General features: G+C 55.5%; 1 protein-coding gene across 8 annotated transcripts in view; it reads left to right on the forward strand.

Moving 5' to 3' along the window:
• Positions 1 to 5,555: 5,555 nt before the first annotated feature.
• Positions 5,556 to 26,832, forward strand: part of RGS3 (regulator of G protein signaling 3) — a 67,234-nt gene continuing 45,957 nt past the window's right edge. Inside the window, exons 1-14 of one of the 8 annotated variants that reach the window (XM_048325514.1) lie at positions 5,556 to 5,615; positions 7,828 to 7,971; positions 10,745 to 10,795; positions 11,681 to 11,739; positions 12,351 to 12,445; positions 13,273 to 13,341; positions 14,003 to 14,063; positions 15,314 to 15,404; positions 16,011 to 16,078; positions 20,054 to 20,135; positions 20,808 to 20,913; positions 21,179 to 21,512; positions 21,912 to 21,951; positions 25,116 to 25,303. In XM_048325514.1, the coding sequence (XP_048181471.1) occupies positions 5,573 to 5,615; positions 7,828 to 7,971; positions 10,745 to 10,795; positions 11,681 to 11,739; positions 12,351 to 12,445; positions 13,273 to 13,341; positions 14,003 to 14,063; positions 15,314 to 15,404; positions 16,011 to 16,078; positions 20,054 to 20,135; positions 20,808 to 20,913; positions 21,179 to 21,512; positions 21,912 to 21,951; positions 25,116 to 25,303 (1,431 nt within the window). In that variant the 5' untranslated portion in view covers positions 5,556 to 5,572. Of the gene's footprint in view, positions 5,616 to 7,827; positions 7,972 to 8,888; positions 9,041 to 10,744; positions 10,796 to 11,680; positions 11,740 to 12,350; positions 12,446 to 12,694; positions 12,822 to 12,894; positions 13,342 to 14,002; positions 14,064 to 15,313; positions 15,405 to 16,010; positions 16,079 to 17,500; positions 17,766 to 20,053; positions 20,136 to 20,807; positions 20,914 to 21,178; positions 21,513 to 21,911; positions 21,952 to 25,115; positions 25,304 to 26,832 lie in introns of those variants that run through there. The other 7 variants (XM_048325515.1, XM_048325517.1, XM_048325518.1 and 4 more) reach the window with 7 other exon arrangements.

The raw sequence follows: 26,832 nt of genomic DNA on the forward strand, positions 1-26,832 counted from the left end.
TCATCATGGCCAGAGAAATATCAATACAAAAATACAGATTATTCCGGTGGAGAACAGTCCTTGTGGAACCCCTGTATTGTTTCCAGCACTCTCAAAGCCCTGGTTTGATGGGTGCCATACAAGTCCTGTAAAGAGGAGGCTGTTGATGTGGAAGATTAACCCTTCCTCTCGTAAAATCAGGGATGAGGTGTGCCAGGACGTGGTGCACAGGTGAGCTGACGTTCTGAACTGCAAACCTTTCCCTCTCGGCACTCCCTGGCTCTGCTCGGAATGTTTTGGGGTTGTAGGATTAACTGTGAGGTCTTGGGCCTGAGAATCGTTCAGTGCGTTCCTAATCCCGTGAGTCATTTCACACCTCTCCCCGCTCATTAGTGCTGAAGAGATCCGCTCCAGCTGCTGCTGAGAGCTGGCTCTGCGTGACTCAGAGGGACAGGGAAGTGCTGGAGAGAGTCAAAACAAACAAGAAGAGACTCAGTGTTCACAAAGCGGAAGGTGAGGACACAGGGACACATCCCAAACTGGTGTTGGATGAAGGAAGGGACACAGGGACACATCCCAAACTGGTGTGGATGGTTTGCACTTACCAGTTTAAATTTCCTTGGGAGACTGTCCACGACTGATCTGTTTTACAAAAGTGGTTTTTTCCCTTTTGGCTATGGAAGAAGAATGAATGTGAAACACTTGGCGGCATCCTTTTAAAAAGGAAATAAGCTTTTAAGTGGTCGTTATAATCTCTAAATTTTTAAGTGCATCAGGCCTCTACCTTAGAGCTAGTGCCTGGGATCATTCCATTTTTCCTTTCCCTAGAGACAAGCCAGGCACTGCAGCCAGGAGCTGGTTCCCAGAGGATGGAGCTGTCCCATGGAGGTGTCACTCACATCCTTCTCTTCTACCTCAGGCCCTCTAAGTTTAGCTCACTTCTGATGAAGGCCTCCGAGTGCAGCACTTTCACTCTCAAAATATCTTCCTGGCATTCTTTTTTTAACCATAAACTAATGCAGCAGTTTTAACTGTCAAAAAAGTGCCAGCCTAAAATTCTGCTGATTGAGTGGACTCTCCTGTGTGACCTCAGACAGAGACTTGGACAAATCCTGTGTACCAGGTCAGGAGCTATTTTCAGCTGCGTGGACCGACTATTGCATTAACTGTAACTTTGTTATTCCCTTTGGAAAGTGCTTTGGGAAGGAAAGCTGTGGGGTAACCTCTGGATTACCTTTCGTGGTGCTCACTCGGGTTTGTGACACCATGAATCTTGCTTCTGTTTGCTCCAGAGCTGGGCTCTGCAGCAGGGTCAGCCTCTGTCTCACCTGGACACGTGAAGCTGGTGCTCTCTAATAACACTGGGAGAGTGGGTGCTCTCAGCTCCGAGGGAAGGGAATGCCTCCCTGACTGCAGATAATGGGATCATGGTTAAACAATACAGGCAATAATCAGGCTGTGCTCCGCTAATTGATCCAGAGTGCAAATTAATCTACACAGGTGGCTTAAAGGGGCCCCAGTAAGGCTGGGCTAATGGTGTGCCACTACCCAATTGGGATCCAACTGCTTCTATGTCTGCCAAGTGTGCATTAAAGTTGACCCTACAGGAGTGGAAAGTCCTTGAATTTAAAATGGTCTGGGGCTGGGCAGCTATTGTGGGAAAATGTCTCATGTGCCTGCTCTATTGTTTTGTTCATCACCTTCTGATACAAAACAGAAGCTTTTTCTGACCCAATGGGTCTGTTTTTATTTTCTTAAATATTCTTGAGTATCGTTATCTCCTTCAACATTCTTGTAGAGATTCCTCGCTGAGAGGGTGGTGGGTCACTGGCACAAGCTCCCTGGGGAAGTGGTCATGGCACCAAGGCTGCTAGAGCTCCAGAAACATCTGGGGGATGTGATTAGTCATAGATTTTAATTCTAGTCCTGCAAGGGAGTGGGGCTTGATGATTCTTCTGGATCCCTTCTAGCTGGAGAGACTCTGTGTGCCTGTTCCCATGCTTGGGCTAAAGGGGGGACTCAGGATCACAGTTGTGGGGAGAGAAAGGAGGCAGCTGCCCTTGGAGCAGCAGCTTCATTCTAGACCAGCTTAATCTGAACATAAAAGCGTTGGAGAACCTTGATTTACCTTGTCTAGCCTGGGAATGGGGCCTCACCAGATGACAAAGGAGAGCTCTGTCAAGAAAAAGGGAAACTTAACCCCCTTCTGTTGTGCCCCAGGACAAGGGACAATGGCTTTAAACTGAAGGAGGGTACATTCAGTTAGATATTGGGGAGGAATTGTTCCCTGGGAGGGTGGGCAGGCCCTGGCACAGGGTGCCCAGAGCAGCTGGGGCTGCCCCTGGATCCCTGGCAGTGCCCAAGGCCAGGCTGGACATTGGGGCTTGGAGCAGCCTGGGATAGTGGAAGCTGTCCCTGCCCGTGGCAGGGGGTGGGATGGGATGGGATGAGCTTTAAGGTCTCTCCCAGCTCAAACCAGTCAAAGATTTGGTGCCAACTGCCAGAAATATTTGATTTTCTGTGAAATTAGTGAGCTAACCTGGCTGACTGGGAGGCAGAACAGTGTCAGACCCTGGGGAGCAGAGCCTGTGTGAGGTACCTGAGAGGAGAGCTCTGCTATTTCCTGCAGCTCCAGACCGAGCTCTGCAGTTCAGCTCAGGTGACAGGCAATAACTTCCTAAGCTGTTTTAACTTCATTACTTTGATCCATTTGACCATTCTAAGGCCAAAAGCATAATTCCCAAGAGACCTTTTGCTACATTGAAACTGATCTCTTTTATGAGAAGTGTCACTAAAGACCCAGCTTGGTTATTACATTGTTTTTATTGCATTAAAATAAATCAACAATGGATTAACACTCAGCATTTGTCAAAACGCTGCAGCAGGACTGGATGCTCAGATCAGACATCCTCTAAGAGACCTGGAATGTCTCATGGTGCTGCTCTTCTGTGTCATTGAGTGTTCAGAGTGCAGAAGAATGGTGCTGTGAGCTGATGTGCTGCTGTAATTCACTGGGCTTTTCATCAGGTTAAGGCTGTGAGACAGGTGTGTGTTAAACACCTGGCCTGAGAAAGTCCCACTGCCCCAAGGAAATGCAAAACCAAGGACAAAGCCTTCAGCTGGGAAAATTGTGAGGTGTTTGGGTACTAAGTCAAGTGTGTGCCCAACCTACTGTTATCCTGCAGGCTAGGCATGGCAAAAGGGGAAAAGGAGAGAAAAAAAAGAAAGAAGAAAAGAATAGTTTATGATGCCCCGTTAGTGCTTTGGGGTCAGCATCTCCTCTCAGCCTGCTCAGAGGGAATCACAGGGAATCATTCCTTTCCTGAGGAGAGAATCATGGAATCCCAGACTGGCTTGGGGTGGAAGGACCTTAAAGCCCATCCAGTGCCACCCCTGCCATGGGCAGGAACACCTCCCACTGTCCCAGGCTGCTCCAAGCCCTGTCCAGCCTGGCCTTGGGCACTGCCAGGGATGAGGAATCCACAACGCACAGATAACCCCCGGTGCTCTGATGGCCACTGTCCTCTCTAATTGCTGTTTCCTCACTGTGAAGGGTGACAGTGGGAGGCTCTGCCAGCCCTAAAGGAGATGTTCTGTACAGGATGTTTCTGGAGTGATCAGTGGGCCTCCTTGTGCCTCAAAGGGATCCCTCTTCTGAGTTAACCCTGGATATCTCCCTTACCAGCCCCAGGGCAGGCAAGGGAAGCAGCCAGGCAGTTTGTGCAGCTTTAGAGTGTTCAAGACAGGTGAAAATCTGAACTGAAATAAGACAAGAGCTTCTCGCTGTCCCACTTTTTCCCTGCTGCTCTCCTCCTGGAGAGGAGCTGGTTTATGGAGCAGCTCTAATACAAACCATGCTGTGGTTACAGCTGCCTTAGTCTCAGCCACCGTTTAGCAATGGCAAAGGGACAAGATGAACTGTTTCCAGCAAGCTTGGCCCTGCCAAAGGATGGGCACAGGAACAAGTGGCAGTGCACAGAGACTGTTCTGTGCTCTGCATCCCTGGTGAGCCACCGAGGGGTTGTGCCAGCTCCTGCTCACGTGGGGGTTCTTACACAGCCTCTGCCTGCCCTAGAAATACTCTGTGCTTCCAGCCATGGGCATCCTGAGTTCTTACAGCAACGCCTCAGAGCCCAGGAACCGCTATGGACTGCTCCCTTTGCACGTTCAGAGTGGTCAGTTTGTGGGCAAGGGGCAGAGAGGGAGATTTAGAAAAGATCAGCCAAAGAAGTTTGTTAGCCAAAATGATGGGTGCAAAATGCCAAACACATCAAGTCATATGGAGAGGCAGAGACACAGTTCTTGTAAGACTTTGGATGTTGCCAAAACTCCGATATTTTGGCAAAGCAGCAGTGCTGAGCTGAGTGCTGGGCTGGGATCCTGGGCTGGGATCCTGTGCGGGCTGTGGGGACACTGTGGAAGGGGATGGATGGTTTTGTGCAGTGGGCAGTGAGCAGGAGCTGCCCATGAGGTCGGGTGAGTGCTGGTTTAATCCTCAGTGCACTGTCCTCTCCCAGCTGGGAGGGGCAATTTTCCAGGAATGTGGACTCCCAAGTTCATCTGCCTCAAAAGCAGATGCCAAGGGAGCTTCAGGGTGGCAAAGGCAGCAGCAAAGACCACGCTGGGGATGTTGCTGCTGCTCTGGCTCAGATCTGGGCTCCAACGGTGGGTTCACACTCTGGGATGTGAGCAAAGAAGGGGTGGTGTATCTAAAACACCCTGGCGGGAGGAGAAACCTTTCTTGGGCCTCAGTTTGGAAAAGGATTTGCTAATGAGCCAGTCTGCCTCTTTTCTGGGTTCCTAATTGGAGTTTTCCAGGGGAAGGCTCAGCTGTGCCTGCTGCAGAGGTGGTGTCAGGGACAGCAGCACCTCAGCTGGGCCCTGGGGCTGCAGCATTCCTACTGCTGGAAGGCGCTGTGGTTTGTGTGTCTGCCCTATATGGCAGGTTGTGCTAATCCCAGAAATCTGCCCTTAGGATTGCCCAGAAATAGCCCAAACCCTCCTTCTTGCAATCTTCTTACCATCTGGGAAGCCAGATAATTTTTCCCAGTCTGATTTAGTTTCTTTAGTTCCAAAGGCAGCCTCAACCTTGTGGGTTTTCTGTGTGCATATGTTACCCTTTTGCCTGGAATAACTGTCTAAGCACGTGTTTGGATTTGAATATCCAACCAAAGGCAGACCCTGGTGCTGGCAGACTGAAATTTGTGATGGAGAACGGTGTTAAATTTTAAAAGAAAGTCATTAACTCCCAGGCCAACCAGCTGAATGGGCAGTTTGCTGGAGACTCCAACAAAACTGCAGGTTAAGGTCAGTCCCGGGGCTGGAATGTGAGGAGGGAAGTTAGAAGGAGTCGATTCCTCGCTGTTGGGAGCCAGGAGAGAACGGGGCTGTTCCAACTCCACCATCTCTTCCCAGCTTACAATTTAATTTGTACCTTCCCAGACTGAATCTCTGCTCCCTTGGGACATTTATATACTGGTTTAGGTTTGGGGTTTTCCCCCCTCCTTTGCAGTGGTACCACCATCAAAGGCTCGTGGCAGCTCAGTCACAGCTTGGACATTGCTGGAGAGGATCCTGACCCTGCGTGGGAGCCATGGAACAGCTGGGAGAGCCAGGGCTCAGGCGTGAGTGCTCAGGTGATTTCCCCACTGCCTTTGCAGCACCGCTTTCTCCTGGGGGGAGGATGGATGATGGCTCTGTGGGTGGTGGTTGTGGGAGCCAGGTCCTGGTGGCCGGAGGAGATGAAGGTCTGTATCTCCCCTGTGCTTGCTGGGGGGGGGCTGGAGATGCCCAGCTCCGTGTGGGATCATGTTTGATCTCGGGGTTCTCTGTGCTGCAGGATGGAGCAGATTTGAATCTCCTGGGTTTGTGCGTTAGGAGTGATTTCTGCAGCCAGTGAGCCTCAAACCCTCTGGGTGGGTGGGGGGAATTCCATGGCCTGGGAGTCCAACAGAGACTCTTTACTATAATTTATTTATTATTATTTTGAAAGCCCTGTCCGCTGGGACTCTTTCACCCAAAGCTATGAGACTGCCTGCTTTAGCTGGAGAGACAGAGCATTTGTTACAGTCCTGTTTGCCTCTTAAAAGCCTTTTGCAGTGAAGGCATGGAGAGAGAGGAGGCTTTGTGTGAGCCTGGGGAGCTCCTGGGAGACAGGGAGGGTGTAAACACCTCTGTGTGCTGGGAGAGCTGCGGGCGCTGCTGAGAGGAACCACACAAATCATGGTGCTGGGGCTGCCAAGGTGCTGTGCTGTGACAGGGACCAGGACACGGCAAGGCTGGGCAGGTACACGCTCTGCTCCCACTCCAGAGCTTCAGGGTACCTGGGATTGTGGAGGGAATTGTTTGCTGTTCGCTCAGGAGGCTGCTCGGTGTCGTCTGTCCTGCGGGCTGAGCTTCAGCGCAGTGAAAAAGGCAATCCCAGATTGGTTTGGTTTTTCCCAGGGGCAAATAAATTTGCCAGGAAAAAAGCTTTAATTTTGATGGGTGGCAGATAGAGATCAGTGGGAATGTCAGCAAATGGGTTCAGCTGAACAAATGAAGAGTTTTTGATTATCCTGAAAGCAGGAACATTTGGAAGTGAAAGGAATGGGGATCCAGCTTCCCCTTGGACTCAGATCCAGCAGTGAGAAAAGGCGGATGTGCCAGAGCTGCTGGTGCTGTCTCGCAGATGCTCCTGCTTGCTGACACGTCCTGCACTGCTTGTGCATCCCCTGCACTTCGATGAGGGCAGCAAAGGCCACAGCTGTGCTGAGCAAACGAGCAGCAATTACAGAATAAATCATGTCTTTGTTCGGGGCCCCCTCCTCACCCCACCCTGAGCTCTGGATCCCAGTGGCTGGAGACAGCGGGAGGTGATGGGGAGCTGTAGGAGGGCTGGGCAGCTCAGCTGTGCCCACGGCTGGGAGTGCCCTCGGTGCAGGGGGCTCCAGCAGCACAGCATCCACAGGAATGGATCTGGGTGCTTCCCAGAGCAGGAAAGGGACTCTCACAGCCTGAGTGGACTCAGCTCTGAGCCCTTGCTGCCCCATGGGTCACTGAGCTGCACACTGCCCCGCTCCCATCCTGGCTTGTGCCTCGCTGCTGTGCTGTGTGAAGGAGGGAGGAGGAGGCACCTGGCCCCTTTCCACCAGGAAAGCAGGAGCTTTGCGTGGGAGCTGGCAGCACAAACCCTGCCGGGCCTTCCCCAGCTCTGAACGCCTCCTGAGGCACCAGACCCTGGGCTGTGCCTCCCAAGGCCCCTGCAGGGTGCCAAGCTCAGGCTGACACTGCAGGGACAGGCAGCCCAGAGAAGCTGTGGCTGCCCCTGGATTCCTGGAAGGGTCCAAGGCCAGGTTGGACAGGGACTTGGAAAAACCTGGGGTAGTTGAAGCAGGGATGGAACTGGATGGTCTTTAAGGTCTCTTCCAACCCAGACCATTCTGCGATTCTAAGCCTGTCCTGAACATCCAGTTCAGGGCAGCATCTGCAGTGTCCTGGACAGCTGCTTACAGATTAATGAAGCCCTGACAGGACTGGTCATCTGTTTTAAATAAAATAAAATGGTGCTGAGCAGAGCCTCTGGGACGCACTTGGTGCGTGGGATGGGAAGGGCCACGGCCAGAGCTGCAGCTGGGGCTCCTGCCAGGGGTGACTCCCTCTGAACGTGGGTCTGTCTCCTGCTGTGACACTGCATGGGGTGAGCGGCCATCGTTCATCTCCTTTGTGTTCACAGGGAAGGCTGGGGCAAGGTGGGGACAAAGCCCTGTGGCAGGTGAAACTGTGGGTACAGCAGAGCCTGTGGTGTCCCTGGTGTCCCCACTCCCTGTCCTGCCGTGTCCTGCTCTCATCTCCTCTTTTCCCTGGCAGGGACAGGGCAGAGTCCCCCGGTGCTGGAGCATCTGCCAGCAGTGACTGGGGGGCCACACCGGGCTGGACAATCCTCCCTGCGGGGCCGGCGGGGACCCTCGGGGAGCAGGAGGAGGATCAGCCGTGCCCGAGTGAAAGGGAAAGGTGAGCGAGGGGGTGTGGGAGGGGCTGTGGCCAGCCGGGGCTCAGCGCTGGCCAGAGCTGTGTGGAGGGGCCACCACGGGCAGGGGTGGGGGTGTGTGTCCAGCGCCCTGGGCTGTACAGGAGATCTTGTTCTTTTTCATCCCGGAGAGTTCTGGGACAGCCCAGCCTTTGGGGACGGATTTTTCCCCCAGAAACCCTCTCATCGTTCCTCCACACCCTCCGGAGCTGGTGCTCAGCTCTGGTGCCTCCCGGTGAGCCGCGGGGCAGCACCCGGAGCCGATGGGTGCCTTGCCAGCTCCCGGGGGATGGAATGGGCTGTTCTGGGGTCCTGCCGGGTGACCCCATAACCCTGGGGGTGCTGCGTGCCTCTCTCCTTGTCACGAGAGCCAGGCAGGTCACCCGTGCGCTGCCACCCGCCCTTTCCTGCCTCACCCTCAGAGACCAGTTCTCCTGCCGGCAGTGGTTTCCCCGTGCTGTGAATGCTCCTGTCCCGTGGGACAGTTCCTTAAACAGCTGAGAATGTGCCAGCAAACCCGATGGACGGCCAGTGCCAGCGACTGCTTACGGCAGGGAGGGTTCCCCCTTCCCCAGCAGCTCATTCCTGGGGCACCATCGGCAGCGTGGCCGTGGCTCCGGGGTCCGCGGGGGCGGGCAGGGCACTGTCCCCATCCTGGGACTGTCCCCATCCTGCCACAGGGGCGGGCAGGGCACTGTCCCCATCCTGGCACTGTCCCCATCCTGCCACGGGGGCGGGCGGGGCACTGTCCCCAGCCTGGCACTGTCCCCGTCCCGGCACAGGGGCGGGCGGGGCACTGTCCCCACCCTGCCACAGGTGCGGTCCCCGTTCAAACCCGCGGGGCCGATGGGAGCCGCTCCATTCAAACCGCGGCGGTTGTTCCGCGTCCCGTGGAAACGCCGCTCCCTGCGGGCTCGGCAGGCACGGCTCCAGCTCCTGCAGCTCCTAATTCGAGGTGTCGTGCCATGGAGGCCGGCAACGCGCACAGAGTCTCGCTCTGCTCCCGCCGGGCCGGTGCCCTGCCGGGAGCTCCCTTCTGCCTCAGCACGTTCGGTAAGCGCGGAACCCCGGCTCGGGCTGCCGTGGGAAGGGGCTGGGGAGCCGCTCCCTGAAGGAATCAGGGCCGGGCAGCAGCTTCTGCCTCGCTGAGCCGCAATAATGCCGGGAACCAGGAGCGCCCTGGGCACCGGTGCAGCCGCTGCGGTCTGGGCAGCGCTCTCCAGGTGTCCCATGCCCGGCTCGTTCTGCCCCCTGGATGGACACGAGCTGGGGTAGGGCTGGCTGGAGCTGTGCCCTCAGTTTCCTTTTTGCTCCCTGGGTGTCCGTCTGTGGCTCCGAGAAGCCCCCGGCCCTGCGGGTGGAGCCGGCCCGGCTGCGAGCCCCGAGTGCCCCCCTGGAGCAGGAGGATTTGGATGTCCTGTGGATGTCCTGGCCGCTCGTGGTGTGTGATGGCTGTGCACACAGGGCAGGACGGTCCCCAAACTGGCATCCCCCCAAATCACCCAGCACAAAGCTTCCCTTCTCCTTCCCCTCTCCCTCTCATTCCCGCTGACTCCTCGTCATGCTTGGCCGCACAGGGACAGTTTCCTTTCGTGCTGTAACATCTGTTGTGTGCTAACAGGGGAGCAGGGAGATTCCCACAGCCTCAGAGATCTGCAGATTGCAGAGGAGTTCAAACCTCGTGCCCAAAGCCTGGAGTGGGAGGATGAAACCGGGGGACAGCGCTCTCTCTGTTGCAAAGCAGTGTTGGAGCTGTCCTGACCCATCCCACCCGGCTCCCGTCTTTGCCCTCTCACCTTGCACTTGTACAAATGCACTCACACACCATTTCCATGAGTCCATGCACACATGAGCTGCTCAGAGGTTGGACTTTTTTTTTCTCTTTGAGTGAAAAATGTGTTCTCTGAATTGTTTCAGGCTAAACAATCCCATCAGATATCCCCTCCCAAGCCAGCCCGAGCCCTTGGGCGTGTCTTTGGCAAAATGAAATGTTGGGTTTTAACTTGCAAGATGTTTGTGTGTCTGTACCTTATGTTTACTCGCCTGGAAATTAAGTTTACTCACTTGTTTGTTGTGTTTTGTAAACTGGGGAAGAAGTGAAAATGGAGTATTTTGCTTTGGACTAAGGGAAACATTGTAGTAGTAGTGATGGCTTCAGCCTTTGGATTCTCCAGGGCCACTGGGAAATGTTTAGTTTTGGGCTGATCTGGAACAATTACATGATTACAGACCCTTCACTGCCATTCAAATCTGCACATCCCATTGAGGCTGGCAGGCTCAGCTCCCAGGGAACCTTTTCGGAGGAGATTCAGAGGGGAGGCTGCCCATCCTGCACCCCTTAACCATTGCACCAGACCCTGACAAACACCATGGCCTGGCTCTGCGTGCCAGTCTGAGCCTTGTGGGGAGATTTTTGGGCTGATGCAGAGTTGCCAGTGCACGGAAAAGCAAGGGAATGGGTGTGAGCAGGCTAGCAGAGCAGTGGTGCTGCCCTGGGAGCCGTGCCTTCACTCAGCAGGGCACACCTTGGCTCTCCTGGCACTGACCTCCTGCACAGGAGCTGGGACCCGATGGGTTTTCAGTGCTGGCAGACAGTGCTGAGCTCCAGCCTGACCCTCTATGAGGTGGGATGTTTCCCCTCAGCTCCCCGGGTGGGGAGGCAGGATGTGTCTGGCCCTGTGTGAGCCTTGGAGTTGTGGGGTGGGTGAGTCCTGCCTCCTCCAGCCTCTCCTCCAGCCTGTCCTCTCCTGTCCCCAGGCCAGCTGAAGCTGTCCATCGAGGTGCGGGGCCGGACGCTGATGCTGCACGGTGAGTGTGTCCCTGGAGCATCCCAAAGTGTCCCCAGAGCCACAGTGGGCTGGTGGTGGGGACAGCAATTCCATGCTCTTCCTTTAAGCTCTTTGGAGCTTCATGGCAGCTGTTGGGAACAACTCTGTGGTGTGGTGGCACAACTGGGAGCTCTGTGATTGAGAGAACAAACTGAAATTTCCAGAGACCTTCATTCCAGGGTGAACACTGTGCTTGCACCCATGTGTATGACTTATTTTCCTTTTATTCCATATGAAGAGAAAAAAGGCAAACACAGGTTCCTGGAGGAACCTTACAAACCCCTTCATGAAGCACCAGAGAGGCTGGCAGAGCCCTTTTCCCCTCATGCCCTGGGCTTTCCTTCGGGCTGGATGAGTTTATTAGGAGCACAATCTGCTCGTGACAGAGACAGAGCCACTGCTGCCTTGCTGGGCTTGTGAGGAGGGAGCTTGGCCTTGTTCTGACAGCCCATCCTGTGCTCTCCAGCTCTGCTGCACATCCCTGGCACATCCCTGGCACATCCTTTGCCCCAGGCAGCCGTGGGGTCCCGGCAGCAGGGTCGGGGCAGCAGCGCCAGGCTGCGGCCGTTGATATTTAACTGGATGATACATTTGGCTCCAGGGCAGGGAGACCAAGGCTGGGGGAAGTCAGGCAGAGGGAATGCAATTTGCCATCTGGATGCTGAACTGCCTCTGCCACTGAGCTCACCCACAGCCTGTATTTATAGCATGGGTGTGTTAAAGGGAAAGTACAATAAACCCCTGCCCCTGCTTGTGGCTTCTGCCCGCAAGGAGGGACCCCCCTGTGGAGCAGAGCAGTGTGGAGTAGGAAGATGCCTTCCCTGCTGCTTTGGGATGTGACCATTTCATTTCCTTTCCTTTCCAGTCATGGAAGCAAAAGGTCTGATGGGAACAGAGTGCTCTGCATGCGACTCCTACGTGAAGGTGGGTTCTCCTGGGGCTTTGTGCTTTTTTTGGGAATTTTGTGGTTGGCTCCTCCAGGCTTGCTCTGCACTGTTTGTCCCTTCCCCTTCCTTCTCCATCCTGCTCTGGAAGAGCATCTCCAGCTCGCATGGAGCTGGCTGGGCTCTTGCCCAGCCCTGGACGGCTCATGGGTTTTGTTGGCCAGTAGAAAAGGGGAGGACAGGACCCTGCTGAGGGCTGTGCCAAGCATTCATTGCAAGAACGTCCCAGTGGGTGCCCAGAGCCTGGTGGGGATGTTTGCTGGCACAGGGTGGGTCTCGTGCTGGGATGTGCACAGTGCAGGAAGCAGCTCCCCTGAGAGGGAGTGCAAGTCAGACACCAGCCGGACACTCTGTGCATCACTCCTTGATTTTTCTGCTCTTTTCCCTCCCTCCCCTGCCCCGAGCAGTTTTGTGATGCAATTACCTGACAGGCAGAAGGGTGAGGTGACCCTAAGCACCCGTTAGCACCGGCTCAGCAGGGTCTTTGAGCTCAGCCATCCATACAAGTGGCTGCGCCAGTCTCCTGCCACGGCAGCTGGGGCCCGTGCATGCTCTGGGAACGTTAACACACTGCTTGTTTCCCTCCCAAAGATGTCCATTGTGCCAGATGCTGATTGGAAGTGCAGGCAAAAGACGAAGACTGTGCCAGACAGCAAAAATCCTGTGTTCCATGAGCACTTTGTGTTGTGAGTATGGCAGGGCAGAGGCAGCTCTGGGCCATCCCCCAGTGCCGTGTCACACAGAGCCGTGGGGACCCCGTGCCTGCTGTCCCGGGGCTCCCTCCCCATGCCAAGACCCCGTGTTTGCTTTTGCTTTGTGATCTCTAATAAACACTCAGCACGCCTGAGCAGCTCTGCTGCTGAGATGAGGAGTGACAGACATTATTCTGCTGGTTTTTGTAGCTGAAGTGCCTTGAACTTTCGGGCAGAGCTCTGCAGAGCTGTCAGCACACACAGCATGGCAGTGCTGCTCCTGCATGCTCAGACTTTCTTGCTGGGCAGGAGTTGGACAAACACACTGCATTTCCTAGACCTTGCACCTGCAATAGTGTGAATGAGGAAGGTAAAAGGGTTTCCTACAGCTCCAGCATGGAAAAAGAGCTGCATGACTTAGTGTTTGAGTAGAGCTTGTCACTGCTGGTGGCTGAGGCTGTGCCAGCCCTCTGACCCGTGCAGCGTTTGATTTGGCACAGGGTGGTGGTTTCAGAGCATGAACTGTGGCTTGTTCCTTGCATTTACCCTTTGATGGTGGATGTGTGTCTTCCTGCAAGATTATTTCCCCCCTGAAACCGCGTGAGTGGTGTCCCCACATCTGCCTGGGAGAGGTCACATCCCCTCGCAGGTGTCTGCCAGGAATGAGCAGATTGCTGTTTGGGGAGCTGCTGCAGTGCTCTGTGCAGAGACCGGAGGAGAAGACCTGGCTCTGAGGATGCTGAAGAGTCTGTGGCTGCAAGGGCAGCCCTTGCTGAGTGCTCCTGGGGAGGCTGATGAGCTGTGCCCTCTTCTTGTTCCAGCCCAGTGCAAGAGGAGGATGAGCAGAAGCGTCTCCTGGTCACAGTCTGGAACAGAGAGAGGAATTCCAGGTAAGGGGCTGCCAGCTGTCGTATGATCCTTTTCAAAGGGGGCTGTTGTGGCAGAGAACCTGCCCCCTGCTCTGGTCACCCCATGTGAGCTCCTCCAGGGCCCTGGGCCCTGAGGGCTGGCTCTGGGAAGGGCTTGGGCCAGGAATGTCCCAGCTGGGGTCACACTCAGGGGCAGCCAGTGCTGTCAGAGAGCAAACACTGCCCTTGGCACTCTCTTGCCATTGCTGCTGCTTGGTACCCATCAGCTGGGCCAGCATTTAACCCCCTGCAGCCACTCGTGCCTGCACTGCTGGCCAAAGCCAGGTGGGGCTGGAGTGGGCTGGGACCTCCCCTCCCTCTGGGGACAGTGCAGCGAGGGGCACCAAGGGGTCTGGCACCTTGCAGGCTGTGCTGCCAGCCCAGGCAAGTGCCATCTGCCTCCTTGGCCAAGCTGCTGCCAGCACCAGGGTGCTTCAGCCCAGCTCCTCCTTGCCCTGCTGCAGCTGAGCTGTGTGGTTACACCGTGCCTGCTCACACCACGGGGCAGGGGCATATCCTGGGCACTGCCTGGCTCCCAGCATGGGCAGGGATGTTTGGGGGCTCCCTGGAAAGGGGTGCAAGGGGGGATGTGGTTCTTCAATGGGCGTGTGCTGACAGTCCCTGAACTCTGGTTGTCCTGCAGGCAGAGTGAACTGATCGGCTGCATGAGCTTTGGGGTGAAGTCCCTCCTGTCCCTGGACAAGGTACCTCTGTGTCCGGGTGTGGGGCGGGGGCCTGGCTCTCTGGGCTATCTGGCCCGGTGGGTGGATCAAAACAGGCTTTTCCCACCATGGGAGAAGGTTCCTAGGGAATTCCCTGCTCCCATTCCCAGTACGGATGGCCAGTGTGAGACTGGTGTTAGCGTGGTTGTTGGAGATGGGTGGGGAGGCTGTTAGAGGAGGGATCCTGGCACAGGGGATGTCACCCCCTTCGGCAGGGGCACAGAGTGGACTGGGGGTGCACAGAGGTGTCCCCAGTACGTGCTGCCTGCCCAGTTTGCAGGAGGGGACACAGGACACGGTGCCATCCTGGCATGGGTCACATCTGACACGTGGGTGAGGGGGTGTGATGGTGGGGACACATTCCTCCCAGGAGCCTGCCTGATTCCCAGCACCGCGCTGGTGGGCAGAGGGCAGACAACAGAGGTTTTTTGGCTGTTCCTGCAGGAATTCTGTGCCAGAATCCCTGTCCCTGCTGCGGGTTTGTCACAGTGCTGCTGCCCCAGCCTGGCTGCTGCTCGTTAGTACAGCTGGCTCTGCCTTCCTGGGGCAAGGCTCCCGTGGGAACAGCTCCCAGCCACCACCAAAGCATGGGAATGCTTCATCCCGGTGGCCTCTGGTGAGGGATTCTGTCCCTGGGCAGCAGAATATCTCGGCAAGCTGGAGGGGCTGCATGGAAGTGTTAATACATCCCCTGAGCTCACAGAATCACAGAATATCCTGAGCTGGAATCAGGGATCATCAAGTCCAACTCCTGCACAAACAATCCCACCCTGTGCCTGAGAGCCTTGTCCAAATGCTCCTTGATTTTTTAAACTTCCACACCTGAGGTGGGGACATTTTCTTCATAGCAGGAGAATAAAAAGGAGCTGGTGGCCTGAGAGGTGGCTTAAGCACAGCCTCCTCTGAAACGGAGGACAAGTGAGGTGCAGCTTTTTTAAAGCAGTGCAGTGCTCCTGGGACCTCAGCAAGGCTGAGATGAGGTGGCCCTGTCCCCCATCTGCTGCATGATGCTGCTGGATATCCCTGTAAAAACCTGGGATCTTCTTGCTTCACTGTTGCTCATTCCCTCTGTGCAGGAGGATGGAATTTCAGCTGCTGCTGAGAGAAGGGCTGTGGGCTCTGTGTGTGTCTGGGCACCTCTGTGTGCTGCTCCTGGGGCACCTCCCGCCCTGGCTGGGTGAAATGGGGCTGAGCATTTGCCCCTGCACCCACAGCTGCTTCCCTCCCCACAGGAGATCAGTGGCTGGTATTACCTGCTCGGGGAGGAGCTGGGCAGGACCAAGCACCTGAAGGTGGCCATGAGGAGGCTGAAGCAGAGCACAGGTGTGTCCCATCACAGGAATATCCCAGGGGGTGTTGGCAAGGCTTGGAAGAGGAGTCACTCCTGTGTCTGAGCGTGTGCTGGTGTGGAGCAGCCCCAGCCCCACTGCACCCCCACAGGCACTGCTTAGCCCTCTGGTGCCCAGTGGGCACTGGGATCCCAAAATCTTGTAGGGTGGGGATCCTGGCTGGTTCAGCAGCCCCTGCTCTCCCCTTCAGCCGCACTTCTGGGGCTCTGTGGGGACCCTGACACTGCAGCCACGTCTCTTCCTCTTGCTTGGCCTTATCCTCGTGCTGCCTCCTGCCCCTCAGGAGCTCATTGGGGAGCTCTTGGGGCTCATTGCTGTGACCACGCTCTGTTTGCCCCTAGGGTGCTGGAGCTTTTTCTCCTGCCTTGGTCCTGCAGTGCTGCCAGGGTGTGGAGGAGCAGAGGCTGGCACGGGGCAGGGTGGGACAGCAGTGCCCGTCTCAGGTGTGCAGCCACCCCTGAGCTGGAGGGGATGTGCCCGTGACATGTGAAGGTCTCATCTGCAGTGTGGGATTGTCAGATGTGCTGTCACACTCATGGGGCCTTGTCCTTTATAAAAATTCTTTTTAAAATTGTTTCAGAGGTCAACCCAGGAAGTCAAAGTGCAGCCCAGGAGAGCCAGGACGCTGTGACCCTGCAGCAGCTGAAGGTGGGTGTGACAGGGCTGTGACCCACCAGCACTGGGAAGAGGTGAGGTCAGGTGCCTGCTTGGGGGGTTCCAGATGAGCCAAGGGATGGTGTGTTGGTGAGGGAGCTCTGTCACCTCTCTGTCACACCACAGCTGCCACAGGCAATTTGTTACCCCAATCAGGCCCCAGCTGGTGGAGGGTGTGATTTGGGTGCTAACCCCCATTGCCTCAGGGACCTCCTGTTTTTCCAGTGTATTCCCACTGGAGACAAAGCACCAGCACTGCCTGGGATGGGGGGGGGGCTGGGGCTGGCCGGCTTCTGCCCCACAGCATCGGCTCCTGCCCGGCCCCGTGGCTCCTTGGACACGTGTGCTCCTCTCCTCCTCCCAGGACCGCATGCTCTGGGGAGGGAAAGGCCCATGGTGGAGCCTGGGTGATTTATAGGAGAGGCAAGGATGGGAAATGGGAACACAAACACATGGTTCGCATCGGAAACGGGGCTCGGGCGGCCCCGTGATTTATCTGTGCCGAATTCCGCCCTGTGCTTCCCTCAGCTGCATTTGCAGTTATTTGTTTTACAGCACAGGGCTGAGCAAGACAAACAAAGCCAGCGCCCCTCTCCTCCCTTCCTCTCCGGCAGTCGCCACCGACTTGAAAGGTGGTGGCTGGGAAGGAAGGCTGCTCCTCGCTCCAGCTCCAGCCTGGCAGCGCGGCCGCCCGGGACAATGCTGCGATGGCTCTGCCGCTGCCAGCTCCCCTGGGAGCACTGAGGCTCCTCAGCTCCCTCCCTGGCCTCCCTGGCCCTGCCACCCCAGCTGCTCTGCAAGACAACCTGGATTTTGGGTTCCCTGCAGCCTTCCCTCCTTTTCCATCCCCATGTAGGAGTGTGGAAGGTGTTTTCTCCTCTGGTGGAGCCCCATCTCCAAGGAGTTGTGCCCAACTCTGGCAGTGGGGCAGCTGAGCCCTGCTGTGTGCCCTGCTGCTGGCTGTGCTCAGAGTTCCTCTTGGCCTATAATTCCCAAATCCCACCATGGACGCAGCTCAGTTGACCTCGGTGCTTCCCGCTCGGTGACTTTACGAGCACAAAGCACGGGGACGTGCGTATCCTCTGGGTCCGTGCTTTCAAAAACAAACTCTGCTTTTTCTTTTTTTTTTTTTTTTCTTTTTTGCTTCCATAAACCCAAACCTCCGATTTTTTATGAGCTTGGAGTCATGTCTTTCATGGAGCGAGGCTCTCACAGCCGGTGCCTGTGAAACGCTGCTCAAACATCCTCCAAGTGTTTGTGAGAACGTCGCAATAACAAAGTGCTCCGTGCGCCTGAAGAATGCCACGGGAACAAAAGCCACATCAACAGAGCGGGGACTAGGGAATACTAAAGAGTTGACAGGAATTTTAATATAAAACTCTCTCCCTTCCTCGTCAGTGAGGGTTTTCAGGAAGCCTCTGGCTTATCGTAAAGCGGCATACAGCGCTCGCAGGGGCCGGGGAGGTGAAAGGTGGCTTCCTGCCATTCTTCTCGGGAGCTGGGTTCCCATGGGCGGTCATGCCAGTTTGACTGGGGCTCCTTCCACGCTCGTGCGCTGCGAGGAGTTCGGGATCACGGCGGCTCCGGGGAGCTGCGGGGTTTTCATGGGCTCGCGGCGATTCCAGCCATGAACCGCTTCAATGGACTCTGCAAGGTGTGCTCGGAGCGGAGGTACAGGCAGGTCTGTATCCCCCCTGCCATAAATCCCCGTGCCAGCGTGTGGCTGTGAGCCTTGGATAGATTTCGGAGTGTCTGGGAGGTCTCTTGCCGTGGCTGGGCTCTGTGGGTGTTGGTGGTGAGGCATCGACTTGATACTGTTATAATTTGTAAACTGTAGTGAGAACATGAGGAAAGCATCTTCACGTGGGTGCCTATGGCTGGTCTCTGCCTGTTGCTGCAGTGGAGAAATGGGCAGAGAGGGGTGCTTTTTAAATAGATATCAATTATTCAAATATATAAATATATTTGAATATAAAGTTCATATTTACTGTGCAACTTGCAGGCAGCATGCTGACGGTAACAGCATTAAGCTGCAAGGTGTTGTCTTAATTTCCCCCTTATTAGAGAAGAAGCAGGCACAGCAGGCTGCTACTGCCTCTTTTTAAATTATTTTAAATTATTTTAAATTACTTTAAATTTTTGAATGATTTTAGTGGTTTTGAGAGCCAACAGCACTTGTTTCCTGAGGAGTAGCTTGTGCTGGTTCCAGTTCTCCCAGTGTGTGATGCCAGGTGCTGCTTTTCCATGGGCAGGTTCCAGTCTCCTGCAAAGAAATATTTCCTTTTTCAAAGAAATATTTCCTTTTTCAAAGAAATATTCCCTCTATGGTCTGGATTGGGACTCCCAGCTCAGGGTCAGCCTCTCCCTGTGCTCATCTTTTGGGTTATTCCAAAGCTGCTGTGGGGAACAGCAAATATTGGGAATTACAAAAGCAGCAGAATTCCAAACCTGACGGCCCCCTTCTTGCCAGGGCTGTGGTGACCATCTCATGCAGGAAAGCTGCTCTGCCTCGGCTGAATAACAACTGACTCTGGTTTGTCTCTGAGACCTCCTCAAGTCTTTATTTTGAAAATTTCCTCTGCATTTTTTGGCAAAGTTTGGGTACAGCAAACCTCCCCACCCACCTCCCAGCTCAAGCTCACAGTTCTTTAGTGCTGTGCATAGCAGCAAAAATGGGCAAAAAATGGGCAAAAAATGGGCCATCACTGCCTGTGATGGCCATGGTGGTGGGGGGTGAGGAGCATCAGCAGGGAGAATCTGCTCTTCAGGTGGGGGACAAGCCAGCCAGCTCAGGGAGGAGTGGGAGATCAGGCACAGGGGAAACCTTGGGCTGGGAAGTGCCCATGGAGTCTCCGTGGTGGGAGAGACGCTGGGCTGGCTCCTGAGGTGCCAGTGGTTGGTATTGGAGGTGGAATCATAGGATATGGAATATCCTGAGCTGGAAGGGACCACGGAGTCCAGCTCCGGGTTGGACCGAGCTGCAAGGTTCATTCATGCAGAGCCACCTCTTTGAGAATCCAGGGAACTCCAGAAAGAAAAATACTCAGTGTAATGGGACTGGATCTGTGTTTTGATCCTGCCAGGGAAGCCAGTTTCTCTTTTGAAGCCTGATTTTATGCTGAGCAATCACACAGGGACAAGGTGCAGGGAAATGAAATCTCGCTGCCTTTGCCCTCCCGTGGTAAAGGAGTGAGGAACCAGATCTCCTCCTTGGCAACTTCTGCTGAATTCCTCCTCTTCCTTCTGCCTGTTTGTTCTCAAAATAATACAGGTCAGACGTTGGATTTTTAATTTTCTTTTCTCTGTCAGTAAAACAAGCATCTTGACTAATGTCTTGGGGGCTAATCAGGTATTTACAGGATCTGTCACACTGAGCTGCTGCTGGAAGCCAACATCAAAAAATAAGCATCATTTTATTAATAAGCTCAATGCTCCTCGAATCAGGGGGAGAAATGAGCCCAAATCAACCCAGCATCCATCCTCTCCAAACTCAGTGAGGGAAAACATGCTCAGCCCAGGGAAGGGGGTGATGCACACAGATGTCTGGAGGATGGGAGCGTGCCGAGCTCGCAGCTCCCTCCGGAGCAGGGGAGTGCTGCTATTTCTGTATTCTCCAACAGGAAATGAAATGTTTAAGCGACTTGCTTAGCGAAGTCAGTGTCAGAGCCAGACTGCCAGGTTTTCCTTTCCAATGGCCTTTCCTTACACTCGGAAGAGCTGGGAGCAGAGTGTGTGCTAAACAAACGCTCCTTTTGTGGCTTTCCAGAGATCCTTGGCTCGATCTGGCACTGCCTTTTTGCACCCTTTCCACCCGTTATCTGTGGGGGTCACAGTGACAGCCCTTCCCCATCTCTAAATGCCATGTGCCAGCATTTTCAGAGGCTGTGGGGCAGGGTGGGAATGCAGGGGGATCATCACACACCGTGGCTGCTTTCCCACCTAACAGGCAGCTCCGGTGTCTCCCCGCAGATCACGATCCCTCGAGGCACTGATGGCTTTGGCTTCACAATCTGCTGCGACTCCCCAGTCCGTGTGCAGGCAGTGGACTCTGGTAAGAGACTGGATCCTTTTCCCCCCTCTTGATTTGAATGAACTATTGCTCCTGTTTTGCCTCCCAGAGCTGGTTGTGATTCTGGAGCTCCCCTGCCTTGCAGGACTCTGGGTACCTCCAAGGAACTTCATTTAATGAATTCTCTGTTGCCTCTAACGGGGTCACAGGCCACTGGGTTAGCGCTGTGTCACTATTTTGGCAGTGTTTTGCGGTAATTTGCAGGGATTTTGTTCCCTTCCCTCTCCAACCTGAGACTGCCTGTCTGGTTGAGTGAGCTTCGGAAATCATTTGGGGGGGATGCAGGTCAGAGGGGAGCAGGATTGTGGGAATCCTCAGTTCCCTGAGTAGATCCTCCTGCTGTGGACCTGTGGGATGGACGGGTGTCCCCATTGTGCCCTGATGCTCCCCACTGCACCCCAGGAAGCACGGGAAGTTCGTGCAGTAGCTCTGAGGGAGCACTGATGGCTCCACCCTGGTGCTCTGTGTGTGTGAATGGGGAAGCTCCAGGTTGGCTGACCCCTCTTCGTTTTCAGGTGTGGGTGTCAGATGGGATTTGGGGGAGGGAATAGTGCAAGCTGTGGAGCTCTCTGGGCATCTCCAAGCTCCAGGGCTTTTCCTCCCCCTCCCACTCAGCCTCCTGCCTGGCAGGTGACTGGCATTTGTCCCTTGCAGGTGGCCCAGCAGAGAAGGCAGGTCTGCAGCAACTCGACACGGTGCTGCAGCTGAACGAGCAGCCTGTGGAGCACTGGAAATGTGTGGAGCTGGCACACGAAATCCGGTGAGGGTTCCCCCAAAACCCCAGGGTAGGGAGAGGAGGTTTGAGGGAGCCCAGGGCAGGGCGGTGGGGCCACTGAGTGACTGTGGGAAGGGGAAGGCTCTGAGGGCTTCAGGACACTGGGAAAGGGTTCCCTGGAGGAGAAGGAAGGATGCAGGAGCTGAGGAGCATGGGAGAGGGGCAGAGGCTTTGGAGGGAGGAAGGGCTGCGGGGCTCATGCCTGGACACGGGCGCTCCACCCCTGATTTCCCCATCCCATCTCTCCCAGGAACTGTCCCACGGAGATCATCCTGCTGGTGTGGAGGCTGGTGCCTCAGGTGAAGCCGGCCCACGAGGGCATGACCCGCAGGTCCTCCTGCAAATCCACCTACGACCTGCAGTCCCCTCCCAACAAGCGGGAGAAGAACGGCCCCGCGCAGGCGGAGCAGCGCCGCAGCTGCCACATCCTCTACGATGGCACCGAGGGACTGGGGCTGCACACCTGGGACAGGTACACGGAGCTGGGCAAGCGGGGCCAGAACACCCTGCCGGCCCTGTCCCGGGTGCCCTCGGCTGCAGACCAGAACTACATCATCCTAGCTCCGCTGAACCCCGGCAGCCAGGTAGGGCTCAGGGGCTGCACGTGGCTCAGGGCTCTGTGCTGCAGCCTCTCCTGGCCCCTGCTTCAGCCTTATCCAGCCCCATCTCTAAATATTTGTGAGAGCGGTGCCAAGTTTACAAGCCACACCTCTGTCCCTCGGTGGAGCTTTCACAGTTTTGCTAAAATATTTCCCTGCTGCCTCCCCTCAGGGCTCGCCCTGGGGATATGGGGAGGATGTGGGGAGCGTTCCCACTGCACACACCACACTGAAAGTCATGGCTCTCAATTTCTGCTGCAAAAATGGTTTTTCTCCTCTCTGAAGTGCTTTGGCTTGGCTGGGTTTGGCATGTTAAGATTTGCAGTTGTTGTCACTGCACCTGAGGGCTGCTGCAGGTGACCGTGTCCCCTCTGTCCCCTACAGCTGCTGAGGCCCGTGTATCAAGAGGACAGCACTACTGTGGGTAAGTTGTCCCTGTGCTGGGAATGCTGCTCAGAGCACCCAGCTCTAAGCTGGTCTTCCTGGCACCCTCAAATCCTTGTCCTGGGCCCTGCAAAGTGCTCATGTTTTGAGGGCAGCAGCAGCAACCTGGGGCTCTGCGTGGGATCATCTTCCCACCATGGCTCAAACCTAAAAGCAGAGGTGGAACTGGGTGAGCCTCATGTGAGAAGGTCTGTGGGAGCTCACAGAGGGCTGCTGGGGACTTTCCATCAGGGGCAGGGTGAGAACATGAAGCGTGAAAGCTCTGAGCATCATAGCTCCCCACGTGTCGTGGGCCTGTCCATGACGTGTTTCCCTTCCCATCCATGGGGCCGTGCTGGGAGAGCTGATCCCCTGCTCTGAGGTTCCCTTCAGTGCTACAGCAGTGAGGGTGGCTGTGGCTCAGATCAGGGCCAGCAGCAGTGCACGTGGTTTTGCCAGATTTGGAGGATATTCAAGCCCTGGGCTGCCTAAAGTCTCTGGCAGTCTCTGGGCCAGCTCTCCCCAAAAAACCTTTGAAACATAAACTCATAAACCATACCTGTGACAGGTGTGCTGGGTTTTCCTGGAGCTCCCTGGGGATGGTTGGACTTGTGGGAGGAGTGGGCTGAGGTGGGCTGGGCACTGCAGGAATCCAGGTCCATGTGGAAATACTCCTTGTCTGCTCATGGATTTGGGAGTTTTGGGAGGCTGTGCTTGCACCCTGGCCTGTCTGGATGGCCTTAGCATGAGCTGTGTGTCCCCAGGAGAGCTGAGCTCTTCTAGGAGTGTGTATCCCTCAGCGTTCCCTCTCTGCTGAGGGTACAGCTGGAAAACTTGGTGCTGTCTCTGAGGTGGGGCAGTGTCCATGGAAAGCAAAGTGTGGGGCTGGCAGAGCCATGGGGGGAGTGCTGGGGAGCAGGAGGGAGCAGTGTGGGTGCCAGACCCCCGTGCCTCGGGTGCTCCCAGCCCTGGAGCTCTGCAGCCAGGAGAGTTTTCCACTCTCAGCTGCAGGGGATGTTTTGTTCCATGGATAATTGCAGCCCTTTCCTGCTGTTTGTGGATCCTGTGAAAAGATGAGCTGGGCCATGGGGACTTGTCCTTACAGTGGGGTGGGATTTGAAAGGCTTGGGCTTCTTCCCATAACAAATTCTGGGTTTTTCTGGATTTGTTTTTAATTATGTAATGTTAAGTTCAGAGGCAGGAAGGTATTGGTTAACGTGAGCAGGGATGAAGTGTGGCAGCACAGAGCTGCCCACCCAGTGACAGGAGCTGACATTTGGGTGTGTTTCTGTGCCTGGACTTGTGCAGGTGATTATTTCCTCTGATAAAACGAGGTGATTCAGGGATAAGAGCAAAAGCAAATCCTGAACAGCCCAGACAGATCTTATCTGCCCTGTGCTGAGCGGTCTCTTGTGCCCCGATGTTATCTGGCAGTGCAACCACGAAAAAGGGAAAAGGGAAAATGTCAGGATTAATGCACTTAGAGGTGGAAACAACCTCTTAGGTCACGAGGGTCCCCCCCAGCAAAGGCAGCTGCTACAGCAGCAGTAAACAGCAGGGCTGGCTTCCCAGCCCAGCGCTGGCTGGCTCTGCTGCCTTTATCTGGGAGTAAATGTGCTATTTCCTAATACTTAATGGAGTATGTAATGCTAGGCAGGTTTGTGTGTTTGCTTTGGACGAGACCTTATCTGCCCCAGGCCGTGGTCAGGAGGGTTTGGGCTCATTCCTGCCTGGGAAGGTTCTGGGCACCCGTTACAGCGCGAGGGTAAAAAGCTGCTGTGCTGGGAGCAGGAGCTCCGGGGGGGCTGCAGGGAGGGAAGGAGGGGGATGCTGGGGGTCCCCAGGGAGCTGCAGGAGGGATTCTCATTCCTTTTCCTGAGACATCCCTGTGGGGGAGAAGGAGAACGCTCCAGCTCCTCACCTGGATATGTTCAATCCCAGGGGAGAGCTCTGCCTGCAGCCCCGAGCTGGCTCAGTTCATCCGCTACAGGAGGAGGGAGGAAGGAAATATTTTGATTGTTCAGTGGGGTTTCTTTTGAAGAAGACAGGAATTTTTGGTTAGAGAGCCATTCAGCTCCTGTTGGAGCTGTTGCCTGTGAGTTTTAGGGCAGAGTACAGGTTGCTGGTGTCCAGCAGGATGTGGTCTGGGCTCTGCTGAGCAGCTGAGGTGGGAGTGTGCAGCTTCCTGCTTTGAGTGAGGATAACTCTGCAGGGAAGAGGGACAGACTGAAACCCAGTGAGGCTGCTCGGACCTTTTCCAGCCCCAGAATGTAATGCTGAAAAGCAGAGGATGATGTGGTGCCAGCCTCATGAACAATGAAGTCATCCTTTATAAATACCCCCAATGTCCGAATAGCCATTGCTGGCAGCAGCAGGGATTGATCCCAGCCACAAATGTGTTTATAACTTCTGCCTCTTTCTCTGACACCTCCAATCTCAGTATCTCCTGAAAACTGGGATTAACCCACTGCCCTTTGTCATGACATTCCTGCACTTTGCTAACTTCCATGCCTGGAATCCAGAGCAGGCAGCACTTGTGTGGATAAAAATGTCCAAGTCCCTCTCCAGCTCTCCTGGAGCCCCTTTAGGCCCTGCCAGGGGCTCTGAGCTCTCCCTGGAGCCTTCTCCTCTCCAGGTGAACACTCCCAGCTCTCCCAGCCTGGCTCCAGAGGGGTTCCAGTCCTCAGAGCATCTCTGTGGCCTCCTCTGGACCTGCTCCATGTCCTTCCCGTGCTGGGACACAGCTCTGCAGGTGGAGACACACAAGGGCAGATCAGAGGGCAGAGCACCTGGTGGGATGTACTGGCCTGAAGCAGAGCTTGCTGTGGCCTCCCTGGGGTTCTTTTTGTCCCTTCCCAGCCGTGTCTGTGCTGCTGGTGCCACCCACTGAGGTCCTCGGGTCACCGAGTGAGCAGCTCTGGAGCAAAACCAACCAGGGACAACTTGTTTCCCATTAGAAGAAAATGGAATCAGTGCTGTTATTCCATGAATCCCTGGGACTCCTGGATAGCTGAGAAATGCCTGTCCCTGCAGCTCTTGGCTCCAGTGGTTCCCCAGGATTTCCATTCCCTCCTCCAGCCTGGGAGAGCAGGACTGAGCTGGAGCGGGCAGAGCTGGAGCTCTCTCCTCATCCTGTGTTTCCTTCTGCCTCCTCTGTCCATCCAGGGAATGCCTGTAAAGGGAAATCCCACACGGGCTCTGGGAGGAAATCCAGGCTGATGAAAACTGTGCAGACCATGAAGAGCTACGGGAACTACCAGAACTGCACCATAGTGAGGCCCCACATCCCCCACTCCTACGGCACCTACGTGACCCTGGCTCCCAAAGTGCTGGTGTTCCCCATCTTCGTGCAGGTCAGTGCAGCTGGGAGGGGGCTGGGATGTGCTCAGTGCCCAGGCTGGGGCCAGGCAGCCACGCAGGGATCTCTTTCTCAGCAGTATCTCCCGTGAATTCATGGATCCCTGTCACCCTCAGCTCTCCTCTGGAGCTGGCTGTACTTGGCACAGTGCTGGGGGCTGTCTCAAAGGGAACTGTGTCCTGCCCAAGCAATTCTCTGTTGGATTTTTGTCTCCTTTTCAGCTTTCAAATCTGGCCCTCGGTGCTTGCTTGAGTTAGGAGAAGGTGTCCCAGCTTTTGGGCTTCAGAGCCAGCTTTGGAATTGCAGATCAGTGTCGTTCTTCTTGAGGTTCTTTGTGCAGTCGGTGTGCAAACAAAAGGGGTTTTATTTTAGCAGGTGGTCACACTAAAATCTGGGCACCCTGTGCCAGGGCCTGCCCACCCTCCCAGGGAACAATTCCTTCCCAATATCCCATCCAGCCCTGTTCTCTGGCACTGGGAAGCCATTCCCTGTGTCCTGTCCCTCCAGCCCTTGTCCCCAGTCCCTCTGCAGCTCTCCTGGAGCCCCTTTAGGCCCTGGCAGGGGCTCTGAGCTCTCCCTGGAGCCTTCTGCTCTCCAGGTGAGCACCCGCAGCTCTCCCAGCCTGGCTCCAGAGTAGAGGACAAGGACCCAGAGCAGTAATGGCTTGACAGGGAATGTTCTGCCTCCACAATTCCACGTTTTAAGAAAACAGCCCTGAATTTGGTGGTAGTAGCTCTAACTCCCTCTGTGTCCTTCATTTTGTCCTTCATATGGCCAGAACCCCACAAAATCTCATCCTCTCCATATGTTTTAGTACATTGCTGATGAATCCCTTCCTTTCTGAGCCTGTGGGGAACCCTTGGTCCTCCCCTGCCAGTGGCAGTGTCACCTCAGCTCAGACTGGTGACTTCCTCTGGGCTGAAACCATGGTCCTTGTTCCCTGTGGCTCCAGCCTGAGCCATGGGCTGCCTGGGGCCAGTATGGGCTGGGCTGGAGCCGGGGGCAGGTGTTTGGTCACCTCCCTCCTCCCTGATGGCACCTGGGTGGGTGACCACTCACCTTGTGCCCACCTGCCTGGGCTCTGCATGGGCGGCCTTTGGGAGGAACACAGCTGGCACTTTCTGCCTCCTTACTCCCAAAACTCATCTTGGATTGTGCCTGGGACTCTGCCACTTCAGGAGCTGGTTTTTCTCTTTGCACTGTCTCATCTGCAGGGCCCCCTGCAGGTCCCCTCTTGTTACCACTGTGCTGCTCCCAAGGGTGGTCCCAGGCTGGAGGTGCAGGGTTTGTTCTGCCCTCAGGACACCTGAACCTGTCCCATTCTCCAGCACTGACTGGGGAGCTGGGTGTGGCACGGGAAGGGACAGGAATTCTTAAAAGTTGCAGTAGGAGTGATCCAAACCATCGGCTACAAATATTGGTGGCTGAGGGACGCGGGGACCTGACGTGCCAGCGCTGTGGTTGTGCTTCCTGCTGACAAACACCCGTAACCCCCCCGTGCAGAGCAGCCCCTGAGCAGAGGCA

This window comes from Corvus hawaiiensis, chromosome 21, assembly GCF_020740725.1.
Source record: "Corvus hawaiiensis isolate bCorHaw1 chromosome 21, bCorHaw1.pri.cur, whole genome shotgun sequence".
Taxonomy (NCBI): Eukaryota; Metazoa; Chordata; class Aves; order Passeriformes; family Corvidae; genus Corvus; species Corvus hawaiiensis.